The sequence below is a fragment of the Apodemus sylvaticus genome, chromosome 4 (genome assembly GCF_947179515.1).
Source record: "Apodemus sylvaticus chromosome 4, mApoSyl1.1, whole genome shotgun sequence".
NCBI classification, from domain to species: domain Eukaryota; kingdom Metazoa; phylum Chordata; class Mammalia; order Rodentia; family Muridae; genus Apodemus; species Apodemus sylvaticus.
Genome location: NC_067475.1, coordinates 113245895 through 113266444, shown reverse-complemented (window position 1 = coordinate 113266444; position 20550 = coordinate 113245895). Strand labels below are relative to the sequence as shown.

The 20550-nt window shown below is 46.4% G+C and overlaps 1 protein-coding gene across 1 annotated transcript; it reads right to left on the bottom strand.

Moving 5' to 3' along the window:
* Positions 1-9670: 9670 nt before the first annotated feature.
* On the bottom strand, positions 9671-18877 carry Ccna1 (cyclin A1). Its single transcript, XM_052178724.1, has 8 exons — positions 18713-18877; positions 14783-15029; positions 14481-14605; positions 13594-13817; positions 12305-12509; positions 11291-11404; positions 9983-10116; positions 9671-9722 (listed from the first exon to the last, which is right to left on the bottom strand). The coding sequence occupies exons 1-8, from the start codon at positions 18875-18877 to the stop codon at positions 9671-9673; spliced, it is 1266 nt and encodes a 421-aa protein (XP_052034684.1).
* Between the last annotated feature and the right edge of the window lie 1673 nt (positions 18878-20550).

Below are 20550 nucleotides of genomic sequence, written 5' to 3'. Positions count from 1 at the left end.
GAGAGAGAGGCCGTGTGCTCTGCAAATGCAAGGCTTTGTGGGCAGGCATGAAGCTACAGAAATGAAGATTTTGCCTGGATGGGCTGGGGTCTCACTTTGATCCCAGTCCCCCACTCCTGCCATCCTTCCATTTGGAATGAGAATTATATTTATTCTGTATCATTGTCTGTTGAAGGTATGGAACTTTTATTTTATTATGGTTCACAACTAAGGATTTTTCTCACGCCTCAGAAGAAATGTTGGAATTAGAATATAAATGTTGGAACTGTTGGTATTCTGAAGAACCTTGAAGGCAGAGCACATTTGTTGAGAGATGGCCATGAACCTCTGGGGATCCAGAGGGGAATGTTGTCCTTTGAACATGAAATGGCCAGTCTCGTGTGCTGGTGCTGCTCTCTCTCTCTCTCTCTCTGTCTCTCTCTTTCTCTCTCTCTCTCTCTCTGTGTGTGTGTGTGTGTCTCATCCACAGGATGAACAACAAAAGGGGTGGGTATCAGTAGAGTCTCTTCGGCAGGGTATCTGAGGGCTTCTTACTGTGGCCTCCACAACTCAGTTCCTCAGCCTGTCCAAGGCCATGAAAGTTGGCAATGGAAAACCCACTTAAAATGTCATAACCTTGACTCATTTGCCCTCAAAATACCTTCCATGTGTCTCTACCCTTTCTCTCAATAGCTCAAGAAGAAGGCCCCTCCTCAGAACACAGCTTAGAAACCATTCCTCCAACGTAGGTCATCCGTTCCTCTCATACTTTCTAGCTTACCCTTCCATTAGCAGTATTCAAAACTCAGAGCTTGAAAGAATCATCTTTCTCCTCCAACTACAGTCCAGTATTAGAAACCTGGCTGTTTCTAATTCCTAACTCTCAGACTGATTTAACTGAGAATCCAGATGTTGGGGATGCTGTTGCAGCCTGTGATGTTTCTTTTCATTGGACTAGAAGTTAGGTTACTTTTCCTAGGATCTAGGTAAATAAAAGTATGGGCTTAAGTGGAGGAGTTCTCTTCCAGAATGGTGGCCCTGTCATTAACACGTCTAAAAATGCGTTGAACACATCGTGTACTATGTAGATGATGTCACAGTCTGCGACCAGGTTGAGCAATGTGGGTTCAAGTTGGCAGAGTTGAAGAGCCAAAATCTGCCATTGAAAACACATAAATCACTGCTATAACAGATGTTCACTGACAAGGTAGTCCATTGCTTTAAGCCACTAGGCATTGGGTCTCGTCTATTATGTCCATAGTCAGATGGGAATGGCCAGCCATACGGTGCAGGACTTCTAGACAAAATTTGCAAAGTTTTAAAGCCCAGAGGTTTATGTTGTTCTGGTGGGAAAGCTTGTTTTACTCTCTCCTGGAAACTTTCATACTGTACCCTGCAGGAGTCCTCACAACAACTGAAGAGTCCATGCCCCACACTGCCTGGATGACTAGGAACCAAAGGCTGGATAGGCCAGAGACCTAGGGTAACACCAAACATCACTAGCCTAAATACATACATACATACATACATACATACAGTTTTCCTAATGATGTTCTGCACTCAATAGACAGCTGCCTAGTTCTGTCCTCATCAGAGAGGCTTCCTCCAGCAACGGGTGGGAGCAGATGCTGAAACCCACAGCCAAACATTAGTGGGAAAGAGAGACTACGTGGAAGGTTTCTATCTGGACCCTCCCCCCTTGGAGCTCAGGAACCCATATAAAGAGGAGGAGGAGGAGAAGGAATTGAGGGAGCCAGGGGTTGGAGTGCACAGGAGAGCATGGCCTGCAGAATCAGCCACGGGGCTCATGGGGTCTCACAGAGACTGCAGCAGCAAATGCAGAGCCTGGGTGGGTCTGTGCTAGGTCTCCTGCATCCATGTTGTGGCTGCTAGCATGGTATTGGGGGGACTTCTGACAGTGGAAATGGGGGGTCTCTGTGGCTTTTTTTGCCTGCTTTTGGGATCCCCTTTCCTTCTAGTGGGTTGCTTTGACAAACGTTGATGTGAATGTTTGTGTTTGATCTTACTGTATCTTGCTGTGACATGTTTGGTTGATGTTCCTGGGAGGTCTGCTTTTCTTCTGGGGGAAGGGAGACAGAGTGGGGATGGGAAATGTGGATCTGGGGGGAGAGGGGAGGTATTGGGGGATTCAGGGAACAGGGGAAGCTACGGTCCAGATGTGTTTTATGAGAGAAGAATGAAAACTTTAAAAAGTGCTGTTCCCTACTGCGGTCTCTGCACACGCCCGGGGTCTCATTTCTCTTGAGCTCAGTCTGGCTGCATTGGACTTTGTTGTTTTACAGCTCCATGAGCACAGACAGCAATCATTATCATCATCATCATCATCATTATTATTATTATTATTATTATTATGTCATTCTAGTTCTCAGATCCCGATGAAGATATCCCTTCTGCCCTTCTGCTGATATCTGGTCCTTTATGTCATTGCAAAGTGATTGTTTTCAGACTTTGGAGAAAAAAGTAATTCCATTAAAGGGGCTTTGGCTTCTCCATTTCTAAAGCAGGTATATCTGAACATGCTGTTGCCTATTGAATGACAAGGCAGGACTGCTTCTTCCTGAAGGAAAATCTTCCTCTAAAATAGATTTGACATATGTAAAGGCAAAAAAGACTTAAAAAGCCTTGATGCTGCTTCTCTGTTCTCACCTTTAAAAGCGTTTATTTCAGGCCTGCAGTAAAAGCTCCCCTTGTCCTCTGGCTTCTTACGTACGAGTGGAAGAACTGTGAAGCGAACTCTGTACAGTGTGCTGCTCATATCTAGCCTTGCCTTCCATCGAGGATTTCTCCTTTTAACCCTGTTTTATCTAATTGTATTTGGCCAACCGTCATACTCTCCAGGTATATCAATTCATAACTGGCTCCATTAAAGGCTAGCAATTGTCTGTAAAAAAAAAAAAGTACAGTCCCTTCATTTTTTAAACAAAACATGATTGAATCTCCAGCATGCATCCAGATGCTGAGGGCATGGGATGAGATGTGTTCTGTCGGGATTCAGGCGGGGAGGCAGGTGAGTTGGCCTTCAGCTGCCCTCAGAGACAGGTATTAGAGGCTTATGAGAGAGCAGGAACCAAGTTAGTTTTAAGGCACCACCCACCTTGGAGGTGGCCAAGTGTCACCAGGAAGTGGGAAGCAGCTAATGGACACTCAGAAGACTGTAGAGAAATAGAGAACGTGGACCATTTAAGCATGGGGTTTTTGAGGTCAGTGATGAGTTTATGTGCCCCATATTTTATCCACACAGTGCTAAGATGGAGAAATTAGATGAAGGGAAGTGACATCAGCAGCTTCATTTCAGAAAAGCTGGAATGGGGAAGAGGAAACTGAACAGAGAGATTGCTGCAGCGTTCATACAGATATGGCTGACAGAATGCTGGGGTTGTGACAGCGTGGTGTGAGGACAGAGGTGGGACCAGTCAGCAGACAGAGCTCCACTGTGTAGTTTGATGAGTCACCTTAACTTTAAGCACCCTCCCCCAGGACTGTGCTTGCCCTAAATGTCACGACTGTCACATCAGATCGTCCATCTCTATAAGACATGCCAGTCTTCCCTCTTCCCCAGCTCCTGCTTTCAGTGTCTGATGGGGGACATGGAGCAACCAAAATAAGGCTGAAGGGCAGTGCTGTCTTATTATTCCCAAGGCTTAAATCTGTGAGCTCTTTCTGTTGCCCTAAATCCTCTTAAGATAGTGTCACTGTCAAGGAAAGCTGCAGCTTGTGACTGACCTTCTAGCTTCTGTCTCAGATGTCCTTGAGTATCATACATATGATGGAGTGAATTCTTGTTACCACATATTTTTTGTGTTTATGTGCGCACATGCATGTGTGTGTGCACGCACACGTGCAAACCACAGCACACGTGTCAGGGTCAGAGGACAATATTAGGTGTCAGTCCTTGCCTTTTACCATGTTTGAGACAGGGTCTCATGTTTGCTGTGCACCAGGCTAGCTAGCCTGCAAGCTCCCCGGAGGCTCCCGCCTCTGCCTACCTATCTAGGTAGGATTACAGCCGCATGAGCCCTTATTTATGTGGGTTCTGGAGATGGAGGCTCAGGTCTTCGCACTTGCCCAGCAACTCTTTACCAATAGAGCCACCCCTCCCCCAGATTCCTGTCCACTTGCTTTACATTTTAGAAAGTTTTCCACAGAGTTGGGTGAATCCCAGATCACAGACTTCCATGGAGTGAGCCACATATCTGGTAGGGGTCAACATTTTCATCATGTTACATCTTATAGTTTTCTTTTATAATATATACAAAGAAATAAGTAATTAACACGCCCGCTTCATTCACATAGCAATGTTCTGTTCAGAAGAGATTAATGTCTAAAAGTAGATCATTTGAAAAATGTTATCAGGAGATGTCAGAAACAGCAAAGATGGATCTAGTAATTGAAAACAGGCAAGTGCTGATCAAATTCCTCCTTCATGATAAGACACTGAAGTGTTTAATATCAAAGATATAATCTCTATAAACGCAGAGCATAGAGCTGACTTCCACACACTAGCTCCTGCAGTGAGAAGGTGCTGTCTTAGTTAGACTTTTACTGCTGTGGGCAGACACCATGACCAAGGGAACTCTTATAAGGACATCGTTTAATTGGGGCTGGCTTACAGGTTCAGAGGTTCAGTCTATTATCATCAAGAAGGGAGTATGGCAGCATCCGGGCAGGCGTGGTGCAGTAGGAGCTGAGAGTTCTACATCTTCATCTGAAGGCTGCTAGTGGAAGCCTGACTTCCAGGAGGCAGCTAGGACAAGGGAATTAAGGCCTATGCCCACAGCAACACACCTACTTCAGTAAGGCCAGATCTCCAAATAGTCCTGCTCTCTGAGCCAAGCCTATATAAACCACCACAGGTGCACGCTCACATTCTTCCTCTGTCCTCACCTGCTCCAGAGGAACCACATGAAGATTCCTAAAGAAAGACGGTCACTTAGAGACAAGAGCTCCCTTCCTAACACAAGGTGGAGATGGATGGCACCAAATATCAATAATTCAGTGAGTTATAGAGATCTGGGGATGGCGAACCTAGCATCTTACCCAAATGCAGCCAGTGCCCCACTACCAATGGCCATGCTGGAGTGATGCTCCTGGTCTCACATCAGGGATCATTAGGAAAAATAGATTGCTGGGATCTTCTTCACATCTTTCCAGGTAATCTGCCCAAATAACAGCTACCGAGTCCCTAACGCTGTAGAGGAGTGGGAGGCGGAGTCTGACACGCGCACTCAGTTCTGCAAGGTGCTGTATGAATGCTATTCTCTTCCCATGGCAGACTGAGCCGCGGACATAAAAATCCTTTCCAGTAGGGCTGAGCTTAGATGAGCTGAGGTCACGCCTGCTTCTTCCTCTCAGCACCTAGCCCAGATGTTCACTCCAGCGGTGATCTGCAGTTTAGGTTGATCCTGGGCAGCCACGGGACACTCAAGGGCACTTTTTTTTCTTTCTTTCTTTCTTTTTTTTAAACTACTGAGTCTGAGTTGCTTGCAGAAGGACAGGCATGCCTGAAGGCAGTCTTGTTGGGAGTTGGAGATCACAGCCTTCTGCTCTGGGCTTGCATGTGACTGTACAACTTATTGTTTTTAGTACTTGGGCCTGGGCTTTGGTAGTCAGACCCAGACTTACTGTCTTTCAAGGCTTAGCTTCTTACAAATAACCAATTACAAGACATTCAATGTGACACAGTGTCAGGGGCAATGTATTACATGTGTGCCCAACAGAATCAGGGGCGGGGATAGCTCTGGAGATGAGTGCAGTGTGAGCCTACACTAACACCCAGCCTGGACAGTGCCTGGGCACATGGGGCCAGCTGGTCAAGCCTTGAAAAGCTTTAATTTATGAAGGACAGTCTATTCACAGACTCTGCGTTGCCTCAGTTTCCAAAGCCTCGTAGCCATTTACCCTGGACTCTGCCTATGTTTTTCCCTTCTAGTCTCCCCCTCTCATTAATCTGGCTGGTTCTCAAAAATCACTTGTCAAGCCTCATAGTCATTTGTGAAAAACATTGTAGAAACTTCTACCTCACTGCCCAAACTCATTTACACCCTTTAAGGCAGGGTGAGGGAAAAAAAAATCCATTGTCAGGGTGAAAGCAGATCCTAGAGACCTGTTGTGGGGATTTGAATAAGAGCAGCCCTCACCACAGGCTCATATAGTTGAGTGTTTAGTCACCAGAGAGTGGAACTCTTTCATAGGATAAGAAGGATTAGAAGATGTGGCCCTGTTGCAGGAAGTTTTCACCAGGGGATGGATTTTGAGGTTTCAGACACCCATGCTAGCCACAGTATCTGCCTGTGGATGTAGAACTCTCAGCTCCTGCTCCAGCATCACTTCAGCCTGCACACGGCCACGCTCCCTGCCATGATGACAATGGACTGAATCTCTGAAGCGTAAGCCAGCCTCCAGTCAAACGCTTTCTTTTGTAAGAGCTGTCATGGTGTCTCTTCACAGCAATGGAATGGCAACTAAGGCAGATACTATGTCACACACTGTGGTTCTCCCTGGAACCAGGATGTTTCATGGGCTTAGGATTCGTATCCCTGGGACCCTTCCTTACAGTCAGAATGCGCGCAACAGGCCACAGGCTGGGTCCCTCTTCAGCCATGGAGTGCCCACTGTATTCTGTAGTTTTTACAGAAAGCACACAAGGAGGGCAGAAGCATGCTAGCAAACAAACCACATGGGTAAGCCATCTCATCTTGGACTTCACGCCTGATATGCACCCAACAAATGTGGTTCCCGTCATTCTCTCATTCATTAGTACCATGAGGCTCTCATGCCAATGGGCACTCAGCTTATAGTCACGCTCAACTTCCTTGAACAAGTGTGTATGTGTGTGTGTGTGTGTGTGTATGGATGTGTGTGTATGTGTGTGCATGTGTGTATATGTGTGTATGTGTGTGTGTATGGATGTGTGTGTATGTGTGTGCATGTGTGTATATGTGTGTGTGTGTGTGTGTGTGTGTGTGTGTGTGTGTGTGTGTGTGTGAAGTGATAGGCTGGGTAGAAGAGGCTGCATTGCCACACCCTTAGCCCCGCCCAAAGCATCTCCTAGGCTGCAAACAGTGGACAGTGTTGGATGAGTAGAAACATGGCGAGAGATCACAGGAGCAGGCAAATCAGTCAGTCATAGAGCCCCGTTCTGTGCTCATATCATTATACAAAATCTTAAATAAGATTTTATTATCAGACTCCAATTATCTGAAGTAAAGAAAGAAAAATCTCACCAAAGCTACTAACGACATGAATGACCAGCAGTATGTTTGACTTTAAAGTATCATCTTTTCCTTTGTAAGGAATCCGTGCAAGAACCTGACCAGTGCAGGATTCAACAAATAAAGATGTAACGGCAGAGGCCTGCTGATAACTGCCGCTCACTCACAAGCTGGGTGGGAGCACACAGGTGACAGCTCTCGTGCTATTTTTAAAATAAAGTATTTCAGGGACACAGCAAAGAAATGGGGAAGTGAGGGCTGAGGCCCAGTTCTTCTCCGTCAGTGGGTGTGTGTGCAGGAATGGAGACGTCCTGGTGCGCACTGCTGACAGCAATGGACCAGGTTATAACTTCAGACCTGTGCCCTGCAGCGTGGCTTTGTGGCCTACAGTCAAAGCCACATTTTGTATCCACATTTAGAAACAAACAAACAAAAAAAAGTCCTTTGCAGAATGATTCCAAGTGGATGCCCTAGTTCTGCAAGGACTTGTCTATACTTGAAGAAGCATCCTAAAAAAGACTGTGCCAGTAAAGACAGTCCACTGGGTTCGATCCACACTGGGACCAGATGTTACTATCCAGTTCAGGATGCACACCTCACAGAGTAAGCGGTCAGCGGGCAAACGGGCAGAGTAGAAAGGAGCCGTCCCTGGCAGAGTGGCTCAGATTTTAAATCTCGAAAGGGGCGGACGCAGCAAAAGTCAGAATCAGCTGCCATTGCTGTCTCCAGGGCCGCACAGGGAAAGGCATTTTGCTGGTGCTCTTGGCAAGTGCGAGCGGTTGGCTGGGAAACTCAGCATCTACTCAGGGAGAGGGGAAACAGCCCTGGGAAGGCTAGGAAATGAGATTGTAGGCCCCTGGCACAGAGAATGTAATTCTGGTGCAGGTCTTGCCTGTAAGACTATAGCTGGAATATCAAAATGCTTTAGGACGCGTTGATTTCCCCATCAAAGCTTTGAAAGGGTGACCTTGCATGATTGACCCTTGCAGTGGCTTGTGAGCTTCTTCAAAGCCTTCATAAAATACCTGATATAGCATTCATTATTCTTTGTCAGTTTTATATGAGCCTAATGTGTTTGGTTCCTTTTGTAGCTGTATTTTTTTTTTATTTAAAATTTCAATAGAGCTTAAAACCTATAAAATGTCTCTCCCCCCCCCAAAAAAAACCTACCTAATATTTTCTATATAAAAAGCATATCATTCCTGTATTTCCCTCTACAGAACCTTCTGAGGTGAGCCCCCAGAGTTGATCCAGAGACAGACCTCTCCTCAGGGAAGGGGCACACGGCCCAGAAGGCTCATACATACCCCAAAACCCACCGGTTTGCAGCATAATTTTTAAAAGTCCATCTCCAGCAAGCTCCACACAATCCTGAGAAACTCCTTTTCTTCTCCCTTCCTGTCCCGGGGAGAGAGGTGGCTGCCTTGTGTCGCTTTTGCTTCCTAGACTCTCACCTGCACGGTATCCAAGGGCAGCCTGTGGGGACTGTGCAGTCTCGGTAAGTAGGTGCAATGGTTATTCTTGCTGGTCAACTTGATTAGGCTGAGGTCAGCAAAGCATCCTTCTGGGTGTGTCTGAATATGGGCAGCAGCCAGTAAGAGGCTGTAGCCCCGATGGGAGGAGCAAGGAAGGTACTGAAGCCAGCTGGTGAAATTCACTCAGTTTCATTCTCACACCCAACCCCACCCCCACCCCACCCCCAGGCAAAGTTCAGGATGTATTTCTCCCAGGGGAAATATAGAGGTGTTGGGTTCATTATCTGAAAGTGTCATTTGGTAGATTAGCTTACTTTTTTTTTTTTTTTTTTTTTTTGCCATTTCCCAAAGTATCTTCTATGATTAAAACTCATGACTGATGCTTACCCGAATCCAACTGGACAGACAGGATGGCAGCCCTTTAGAAAAGGCCATGATGCCTCTGGGCGAGAGAGGATCGTGGGTTGTGCTGCCCCAAAAGATACTCGAACCTAGAGATTCTTGGATGTTTGCTGCTCTGCTGACCAAGGCTGTAGCGGGAATCTGGGCAGCAGCTCTGGTCCCATGATAGTCCTCTGAGCTGGCCCTTCTCTCCTATTCAGTCTACAGAGAGCTTCACAAGCTAGGAAAGGCTCGGCTGTCTCAAAGCACTTAATCATCAAGGCGTGTGATGCTTATACAACCAACTTGGGAGTGTGTTGATGCAGCCATGATATGTATATAACTTGCCACAACTAAGAGACCTGGTGTGAGTGTCAGCCATGCCGACTAGTAAAGAGGCCCAACACACGGCCATACAGCAAGTTGTTTATTCTTCTAAAATACTTGTCTACATCTATATAAATTAGAAACTACTGAAGTCTAAGGGAACCTAACATTCACACGTTGAAGGTGTCATGTACAGCTGACATTAGTTGGCCCGACTTGAGGAAACCTGTGACAGCCCAGAGCAAGCCTGCTGACGTGGCCGATGAGCTGTGCCCTTCACTGCAGGGGAAGAACTACAGGCGGCTCCATGAGGGACACGTGCAGGTATCTGAAAGGAGAGCACAGCCAGGTCAGCCCAGGGCCAAGGCTGCCGGGCAGGCTGCCAAAAGCCTCTAGCGGTCTGAGGGAAGCCATAATCGCAAATGTTGGCAGACTGTGAGTCTAGCTAGAGCTTTCTAAAATTTTTTTCTTGATTATCGAGCAACCTTGTTTTCTAACCTAATGGAGGATAGAATTTATTCCTTTTTTTTTTTTTTGTTCTGATTCCACAACAACCCAGAAAGCAAGGAGGGGAGAGTGCCCACTTACTTCGAAGCCTTGTACTTCTCCCTGATTGCTTGCTGCGGTCGATGGGGTATACTGAGGCATGCTTTATGCAGCTCGCTCAGGCAAGGCACAATCTCATTTAATGAATAGCCCGTAAATGCAGCAAGTGTTTCTGGCTAATTGAAACGAAAAGGAAATTTTGCTTCACGTAACTTTATAAGAGGTTAGAAATCCGAGCATAACTGCTTATGAAGTGAAGGGAATTTAGTTCTTGGTGAGCAAGTATATCCATCTAAAAAGATCTATAACCTCTTCCTTTAGAAACCTTACCCTAGTAATAGAGACAACCTGAGTTCTAAACTGGCAGGTGCATAGCTGTAACCATCGTGGGCAGAACCTGAGCATTCGTCTTCTGCCTTTGTGGGCAGGGCTTTCACTGATTCTTAATTAATTTGTGTAGACTATGAGAGATTCCTAGTCAAAAGACAACCCTTGGTAGGAGGAGAAAACCAACTCCTAAAAAGTTCTCCTCTGGCCTGCATAACTCTCTCTCTCTCTCTCTCTCTCTCTCTCTCTCTCTCTCTCTCTCTCTCTCTCTCTCTCCCTCCCTCCCTCTCTCTCCTTCCGTACCTTCCTCTCTTCCCCTCCCTCTCACATGTGTGCATACACACACAAATACATTTTTAAAAAGATTTATCTAGTATCATAAGAAACAAAAGTAGATACCTCACTTCTTTTAGCTCTCCAGAGAGAATTTAGAATAAAATGTAGGGATATGTTTCTGATCTTGCTGCCTTCTGGGGCAAGAAACACTAACAGCTATGTTCTCTGAGAGCCTCTAGCAGTCCTTACTGAATTTGGGGGTTTTGTTGTTGTTGTTGTCACAGAGGGTGAATGCTACTAATGTTTGTTTTATTGAGATGATCTCCCTGAGAGGCCCAGACTGGACTTGGACTCACAATCCTCCTGCCTCCACCTCAAAGGCACTTATAATATAGGTGTGCCCCACCCCAGCTATCTAGGATCAACTTTTGCTTGGGATAGCCAATGGCTAAGCCTCAAGGTCCTCTGTGCAGATTGTTGGGCACTGAGTTCGCCAGGCCTTTCCTGGCATCTCCTTGACTCTGTGCTATCTCTGCTTCCCACAGAGCAAAGCCATGGCATCAAAGCCATGGTGACTGGTCTATAAGACTCAGAAACAAGCTGTGGTCTGTTGTCATGACAACCAGTTATCATGAAAAAAAAACTTTCCCTCATAAGACTTGTGCCCATTCTGAACCTTGAATTCACTCAACAGATTTGGTATGAACCTTGAATGTGTTTTACCTAGGAAGAAGACAGAACCCTTACCCAGAAGTGTCTGTTCACAATATAGTTTGCCAGGCAGTAAGCTGCTGCAGCAACCAAGGAAGGAAGATACTTCAAGAATGGGTCAGCTTCCAGAAGGCTCAGTTCTGCAACATACTAAGCACAAGAGAGAAAATCTCAGCAGAGTTAGAAAGTTGAGCAAGGTCCAATTTGACTAAAATTGTCAGTAAACCTGGAATTGCCAAAGTCACCAATTGGCGACTTATTTTAATTCCATCAGAAACTAATGACCAGCCAACATCTTGAGCCAGGCATAGTCCTAATTTCATAGTTGCTCTGACTGTCCTTCAACTGACTAATGTTTGTGTTGTGATGATGTTCCAATACGCTAGCTCACTCACATAGCATATATGATAGGTTACTTTTCTTTGCTAGTAGATCTATGCTAGTAGATCGGGCTTTATGGTGGTCAGATAAGGGAGTATTGAGCTCACATCTCAAATAGGAAGAGCCATTAGTCAGAAGGCAAAGACACAACCATACTAAAGCTAGTAATGGCTAGGCAAGCTCAAGCAATGTCCTTGGAGACATGTCAGAAGAATGCAGGAAGATTTTTGTGGTCATCTTTATTACTCTTTGAATAGCATGTGTATCACAGATATCCCATGGCAAGCTCATTGACCAAGCCAGAATGTTAATAATTTCAGATAAATATCTCTAAGTCAAAATGGCTGCGAATTTCGTAATACCTCATTTTCTTAATGAATTAGAATAAGATCCAAACAAAACTCAGCACATTCATTTTGCTCCCAAGTTAAAAGGCACTGCTTGCCTATGGTCTGAATTTCTCAATGGAGCAGTCACCAAGCTTACGTATCTTCGATAGTTGGGTCACATGACTGTGACCTACCAGAGTACCATCAACAGCAACGTCTTGTGAACAGGCGTCACGTTTTTAGAGACAATCGCCTTTCATCTCTACAGAGATGGAAACCTGAGAGGGGCAGAGGTGGAGGATGGTTGGGAAGGTGGCTGATCCTGGAAGTCCTGGCATACCTTGGCCAAATTCTCAGTTCTGATGCACACTCCTTGCCGCCTCAAGTACTGAAGGAGGAACTGATTGGTGGTTGGAACGGTCAGATCGAATGCCAGAACTTTAAGTAGCAGATGCTCCATCCTTAGTAGCTGTCGTTTTGTGTACGTGTCATCGGTGATGTAGACAAACTCATCCACATCAGGTGGATAGATCTCTTCGTATTTCCTGGGGGAAATGAAGAATTATCAGGGGTGAAAGTTTGGAACACACGTCTCCAGCTCCTGCTCTCTTGGAAGGCCCTGAAGGCTTATTCCCTTTAAACTCCCATTTCCACAGAACTGTCAGAGAACTGTGTAGGGCTGTAAACATAGTGTGAGCTTTTTCTCAGTCCAAGAGAGTATTACAGGGACATGTTATACTAACTGCTGCGAATCGTAGCAGGCTGGGGACTTGGAGACACTGAATGAGTCTAAAGGGCACAAGCTTCTGCTGGACCCCCGTTGACTGAATAGATATTGGGTCACTTTGTGAGAAGAATGTTAGGATTAAACCAATATCAAAAAAACTATAGCTTTAATGGTTTTAGTTTTGTTTTTTGTTTTGGGTTTGATTTTCTTCTGAAGATCATATTCAACTATTCAACTTCATTAATTAGCAAAGGATACTGAATAGCCAAGAGAAAAATAACAATATAATTTCATTATTGTCCTTCTTTCCCTCTGCTTTCTTTATAATCACCTCCCCCTTTTTTCTTACACATTAATAACTAAGATATCTAGGCTAGAAGAATAGAAACTACCACCTAGCAACAGACCACTTAAGCCAGTTTAACTTAGCCACAACCCATATCTCCTTTCCCACTCGATTAGGTGTTGTTAGAGGAGTCATTGACAGGAACTGGAACCAGCTTAACCATTCATCCACCAAACAAAATGAGCAAGCTCTGTTACTCTGTGCTATTTGACAGATCAGTACCACAGTATTATGAAACCAAAACTCTCTGAATAGTTTTGCTTGTCTTAAAATTCAGCCAAGAGACTACAGGGCAGAACAGAGTTTCATCTTGAATCTCAGCTGATGACTGCTTCAGTCGTGATAGTGAACTCTTTTCTACAAATTTCAAACATCTGACCTGAAGAGTGAGCGTGTGGGCAAGATTCATTTCCTTGGTTAATCTGTGAAAATTATGGTCTTTTATTAAAAGAGCTCGGATCATTTTAATTGTAGGTATTAAATTTCTTCAATAAATGGAGGGGGCTAAATCAAGTGTTTTGACAGGTGGCATTTCACAAGCTGAAAGAACGCTTACGAAGCCAGGAGAATAGCTGCTGTCCCGACAAGCTGCAATTTCCCTCTCAGAACAGACATGCAGGAAAGAAACCTGTCCAGGAAGTTGACAGCCAAGTATAGGGTCTCCGTGCGAAGTTTATATTCTTCCCCAACCTCCACCAGCCAGTCCACCAGGATGGCGCGCATGCCCTCCGTGATGTCCGGCTGCTTCCTCATGTAGTGAGCCTTGGGTCTGTGTCTTACCTGGTGGAGGAAAGAGTGTAGTTCTTCAAATGGTTGCACTAGCAAAGACCCACTCCCTAGTATTGTTCCTATTTTGTGGAGAAATTTCAGGAACCAGGACTAGGAGGATTTTTGATTCCCAGCCAAATAAATCTTTATCACACAATAAGGAGGAGAAAACATGAGATTCTGGTTTTGTCATGGAATGAGCTGGTATAAAGCAAGAGGAAAACATTGATATGTGTTATTCCCCAGTACTTAACTCCGATACTTGAACCATAGAGAAAGCATGTATGTATTTGATATTTGGTATTATGACATCAGTTGAGCATCTCTTAGCCTAAGTACTTGGGCTCAGAGTCATTGATTCTTCCTTCCTTCCTTCCTTCCTTCCTTCCTCCTCTCTTTCCTTCCTTCCTTCTCTCTTTCCTTCTCTCTTTCCTTCCTTCCTTCCTTCTCTCTTTCCTTCTCTCTTTCCTTCCTTCCTTCCTTTCTTTCTTTCTTTCTTTCTTTCTTTCTTTCTTTCTTTCTTTCTTTCTTTCTTTCTTTCTTTCTTTCTTTCTTATTTTACAGGTTTCTTATGTTTTAAAGATCTCACATTGATGCCACTTGCTAATGGCCATGGCTAAGAGCTTGTAATATGAAGACAGATCTAGAGAATGAACCCAAGGTTGGGAAACTCACTTCAGCTTCTCGAAGGTAGCGGTGAATCTCCTCTGCATATTCCGTTACGTTAATCACATCTGAACCAACATCCGTTGCTTCCTCTGACTGGGCATGGGTGGTGGAGTCAACCAGCATTGGGGAAACTGCAGAGGTGCAATGTGGTCAGATAAGTGATTCACTAAAGGCTCATCACATGCACTCACCCTCATAGGAAGTTGTGAACAGTCATCACTTCGTGTCTCCAATGCCAGCTACTCTACTGGAACGTGGCAGAGGGCTGTGAGCACAGGGCACCAACAGCCCTAGGGGAGCCAGATTACCTGTGTTGAAATCCAGCAGGAAGTGGAGATCTGACTTGAGCATGCTGGTGTCTACTTCATACACATCCTCAAATACAATGCCCTCTCTCCCTGGGCAGCTGTCTCTGTCCCCCTGTTCCGGGTCATCCATGTAGATATCAAACCCATGCTTGGCTGGCTCATTGACCCCCTGGTCAGGGAGCCCTTTCTTTCCAGCTGCAGGGAAGACATTTTCTGATCCAGAAAAACATCTGATTGTTGTGATCTCCTTAAAAACAAAACAAAAAAAGTGTCACACCTTCTGTAGGGCGCCACCCACTGGGAGTAATATGAAGCCACGTGGCTTGGAAAGGGGAGAGTAAATTCTAAATAGGAATATCTAAGCTGGCCATCTAATTCCAAATATGGAACATCTGAGAATATAACTTCCCCTTTTGTTTTATTCACATCTAGCCTATGGGAAGAGTTCTGCTTAAAATTCATCATCTTCCTTACATGGGTATTAAGAGAATTCACGACTGTGAAAGCAAGAAGAGCCGTGATGCCCTTAGAAAGCTGATTAGTTACAATGTGCAAGAGGAAAATTGCAATTTGCCCTTTACATCTAGAGCATTGCAGTGTTTTATAAGAACTTGGGGTGGGGGTAAGGGACGGAGCTGGCGAGATGGCTCAGTGGATAACAGCACTGATTGCTCTTCTGAAGGTCCTGAGTTCAAATCCCAGCAACCACTTGGTGGCTCACAACCATCCATAATGAGATCTGATGCCCTCTTTTGGTGTGTCTAAAGATAGCTACAGTGTATTTACTTATTTATAATAATAAATAAATCCTAAAAAAAAAAAAAAGGACTTGGCAGCACCCTTGATGCCTAGCGATTGAATCCCTCCAGCCCTCCATTTAAATACTTAATTCTTTGTTGCAGCTGCTCAAAAAGTTTCCATTTCCTTCCCAAGAAAAGTTCACAGCTTCAGAACTCTATGCTACAGAAATGCTCTTACATGGTGTGAAAATCTGTCTGCATAATAACACCCTTACTCTTGGGGAAATTTTCCCAAGTCATTGCTCTTCTTTATTCTTACAGCAAGAATGGAAACAATGGTGGCCCTGTCCCTGTCTTAGTGAACACTCACAACTGGCAGCCTTAGGAGAGTTGTGCATGGAAGCCAGGTGAGCCAGCGCAGCCTTAGGCTGGGCCTTGGCTCCTTCAGACACCATTGTCATCCACTGTGAGCATTTTGCTTGTACGTATCTTGGTATTTACTGGGTGCCACTTTCCAGTTCCTATGTCTCTCCATGAATTTACTTTCCATGGAGCAAGTTAAACTTACATTCACTAAGAAAAACAATTTGTAATAAAAAAAAATGCTAGGAAAAAAATCCCAAGAGACAAGTTACAACCAGCCATGACTCACATGACTCATGTTACTACTGGGTTTGAGTTTTGCTCCCTCTGTCTCTGTCTCTGTCTCTGTCTCTGTCTCTGTCTCTGTCTCTGTCTCTGTCTCTGTCTCTCTGTGTCTGTGTGTCTGTGTGCCATGGACAATGTATCGGGGAGAGGCAATGTGGAGTATAACACATCTAGAGAAATAATTGTTCCCCCACACTGAGCAAGAAGAAATAATTTCAAAGAAGGAAGAATGGCCAATTATGTGAAAGGTGTCAATGTATCAAGAAAGGAAAAAAAAAAAAATAAGCAAGAGAAGGCCCAGAAACAGAGAGCATCCAGCTGACAAACCCACTGTGCTCTCTTGGCACATCACTCTTATAGACAATAGGAATGCCACGGAGGTGTCATCCCACATTGTCACCTTGGTGGAATGCGCATCCCATTGAGATCTCTGATTCTCAAGGGATCTTGGTGTAACTGGGGCAGTAGCTGCACAGAGTTCCACACATCTCTACATGTTTGGGTTTGATCCCAAAGAGAAGAGAAATTGGAGAAAGGGAAGCTGTCTGAGAGGCACCGTGAGAGCCAAGAGGCCCTGAGGTGCCTCACACAGGTGCAAGAGCAGGGACACAACAGTCACAGAACAGGACAGGGGCGGCACAGGGAAGCATGAAGGGTTCTAGCTGCTAACCAGACATGAACAAACCAGTGAAGCCAGCACTCGGAAAGCTGGGGAGGGAGGCTCCTGGACTTGAGGCCATGTGGAGCTACCTATCAGGTTAAAGCCAGCTTGTACTAAGTGCCCCCTACTCCCTGGAGTGGGGAGAAAGATAGAAGTTTGGGCTACAGCATACTTCTCAGAAATCAGGTGGTCATCTTAGTCCTCATTCTGAAGGAGCAGGAATTGTGGAAGACTAAGGGGGTAAGGCAACAAGACGACTTCAGGGGTAAAGATACTTGCTGCCAAGCACAGGGACCTGAGTTCAAGTCCTGGAAGGAGAGAAGGAGCTTCCAACCTTGTCCTTTGACCTGCGCATGAATGCTGTGGCAACGCATTCTCGCAGACATACAACATGCATGCACGGTTGTACATACACAGTAATTGGGAAATCAAATTATTTAAATAAATAAATTATTTAGTTATTTAATTAAATTTATTAATTATTTAATTTATTTATGATTTAATATTTCTTTAATTAATTAAATAAATAAATCAACCCCCCCAAAATGCAAACAGGTTAAAAAAAAAAGTAAAAGAATGGGAATCAGGCAGTAGAGGGTGTGGTGGAGCGCAGAGGGGGCCAGGTAAGCACTGGCTGGCTCCAGGCAGCACAGGTGTGAATGTGAAACAAGGTTGCTTAGTACAGACACCGGTTCCAATTCATAAATTCAGGTCTCAGGTTGTAAGTTTAAAGAAGTAAGCATTGCTAGTCAAGTTCTATTTAAACTACTTTCATTTAACTTGACCCTAAACATCGTTCTGGGCATCTCTAACATCAGTAGATCACATCCTAACAAAATGCAGTGGACTCGAGGCAGCAGCTGAGGGGCCTCTGACGAGCCTCTACCAGAACATTTGGTACTTCTGGACTGGACTCTTGTAAGCACTGGGTTCCATAGACTTGTACTTCAGAACTGAAGCATCATTACAAGGGTTTGTCTAGTAGCCGGCTCGGGGGGAGATTTTATTTTCTATCTCAAAAAAAAAAATCACTGTTGCAGATTGAGATTTCTTCTCTTAAATGTCTGAATTTCTGTCTTCAATGGAAAATTCTTTAGTCAACCTGGAGCAGACAATGAAGTAAGTATCTCAGTGTCCATTCCTAGTCTGTAGTGGTAGAGACGTGTTCTAGAAGCAACCTTTATTTTTTAAAGTCAGCTGGTGTATCCTGGTACACACAGTGTGCCCACTGAACACAACACAAGCTCTCCCTGATTAATCTGTGGTGGCCTAGCTCCTACTGAACACCTTTCTGGCCCAGAGCATCTCCAGGGCTATCGTACAGCATAACTGCATTCTTTCTGACTAGCCTTTGAGTCATTTAACCCAAACAATCCCCACACATGCATATGCACACATGTGCACACACATGTACACAAGTACACACACATGTACACATGTACACTATCACAGCAAGCCTTCTTTGTCCATAGCATCTTTCCGAATGTATCTGACATTCAGGCAGTGGTTCATGAGTGCATAGACACACACACACACACACACACACACACACACGCACGCACGCACGCACACGTGCAAACACACACGCACACGTACTCATGCACACTGCCACACCAAGCCTTCCTTCTCCACAGCATCTTTCCAGGTGTTTGACACACACACACATATAGGTGCATGTGTGAGTGAACACATATACATACACACAGATGCACACTGCCACAGCAAGACTTCTTCCCAGCGTCTCTCTCTCTCTCTCTCTCTCTCTCTCTCTCTCTCTCTCTCACACACACACACACACACACACACACACACACACACACACACAAACTGCCACAGCAAGCCTTCTCTGTGGCACATTTCCTGGTGCTCCTGGGTCATTACCTGGCCACAGGCCCTCCTGTACTGCTCATTTTCAGTCAACACCCCTAGCACGGTTCTCTGTGGGGGATCCTGGCCAAGCTGAGCTCGGGTGAGCATTTGACAAGCATCAGGACCTTGGCCCACTGGAGGCAGAGCGACTCCACTCTTGGAGCTATGGCGACGCATTGCCTAGCAAGCCACAGCCTGCCTGCCGCTATCCAGGAAAGAAAAGGAGACACAGTTAGTTTACCTCTCAACCTGGGGTCCCGGAAATGCAGAGAACTCTGGGGGGAAAAAGTGCCAAGCCCCCAGAGTCACTACCAATGTCCCAACTTCCCAACAAACATTAAGGTCCCAAGTGACAGCTCAGGCATCAGAGCAACCAACTCAGAACCAAACAGTGGCTGAATGGGCTTTAATGTGACCCCGGGCCGAAGGTTGCAGAGAGAGGCTGCCCAAACTCCACATTGGGATTGTCTGCCCACACTGATTTAGGGTAGGGGGAAGCAGAACCTAAGATTCCTCATCCTCCCTCCATAGCTCCCATTCCTGATCTGGTTCTAAATCCAGGATCCCTGGCTGGGGACAAGTGAGTCCTCTGCCCAAGTGACAAGCAGGTGCTCCTCTCCAGAGGTAAGGTCCCCAAACCTGCTTGGGAACCCACAGCCGGCCCTGATTCTTAGGTTCTTCTCTGTCTGGGCGATTAGCAAGCGCACCCCGGCCGGGGCGGGGCGGGCGGGGCCGGGCAGGGAGGGAGGGGACCCGGAGTGGAGAGATTCCAGGGGCTCGGCTCCAGCGGCCTCGGCTAGTGCGCTTGCCACTGAGGACTTTGGACCCTGCCGCGTCTGTTGAATCAGCCAATCAGCGGCCACCCCGAGCCCAGCAGTGCGGCTTCCATGCCAACCGCGGCTGGCGTGCGCCCGGGTCCTCATCGCCCTGGCGACCGCTCACCTGCAGCGCTGCCCGCCGATGCTCGGCCCCCGAAGCGCTGCGTGGCGCGGCCAACCGCGCAGCCCGGGGCTCCTGAACCGCAAAGCCAGGCGTGCTAGGCGCACCTCACCGCACCGCACCGCACGTCGCCACTTGCGCCCCTCTGGTTGGCGTCACCAGGGAGGACGGACGGCGGCCTGCCCAGGGTGGCCGCCAAGAAAGGGACTGTTCCCCAGGAGCCGGTTCCCCTAACAGCTACGAACCCCTCCCGCCAACGTCTCCTGCGCGGCCCGCTCCCGAGAACCCTGGCTCGGGAGAGCGACGCGGGGCCCTCGGGCTGCGGCCGTGGCGCCCTCCTGGCCGGCCCGAGAGCGCGGCTCGCTCCCCTTCCTCATCTCCTTCTCCAGGACGCCTGCCCCCGGGGCTCCGGACCCTAGGCGGTGGAGGGCTGGGCCACATCTTAGCCTTCCAGAGTGGTCGGGGGCCGGACGAGTGGCAAAGAGAGCTGGGAGAGATTTGGGGCCTTGCATAACTCGAGGTGTCTCAGCCACCCCTGAGAGGTCTTCCCCCTGGGCACCCTCTGGTGCAGAGAAGAGGAAAGAATGTGGGGAGCCTCTGGGTCTTGGATGTTGAGGGAGCACAAGGAGAGATTCTGAGCTGAGGTCTTCGCTCTGGTGATGTGGCCACGTGTGAAGGGAGAGCCCCAGGACTAGGAGTGGGGGTTCAACCAGAAAAAGGGGTCTAAAAAGGCAAGGCAATTCTTGAATCCTGCAAAGCCTGGCACTTGCAGAGGGGACAGGCAATCAGCAAACTGAGTTTACATAATTGGTTGACTTTTTTTGAAAAATAATGAAAGTGTATATGTACTCGCATATATGTGAGCACAAGATGTATGTGTAATGCTATACGAGTATGTATATGCATACATG

Bases quoted from the DNA above. Each gene is read 5' to 3' on its own strand.
- Ccna1 (XM_052178724.1), bottom strand. From the start codon at position 18,877: ATGCGTCGCCATAGCTCCAAGAGTGGAGTCGCTCTGCCTCCAGTGGGC. The intron at 13,818-14,480 runs GTGAGTTTCCCA...TTCCTCCACCAG, and splicing joins GCTACCTTCGAGAAGCTGAA to GTAAGACACAGACCCAAGGC. The intron at 12,510-13,593 runs GTAAGCGTTCTT...CATTTCCCCCAG, and splicing joins GCAGCTATTCTCCTGGCTTC to GAAATACGAAGAGATCTATC.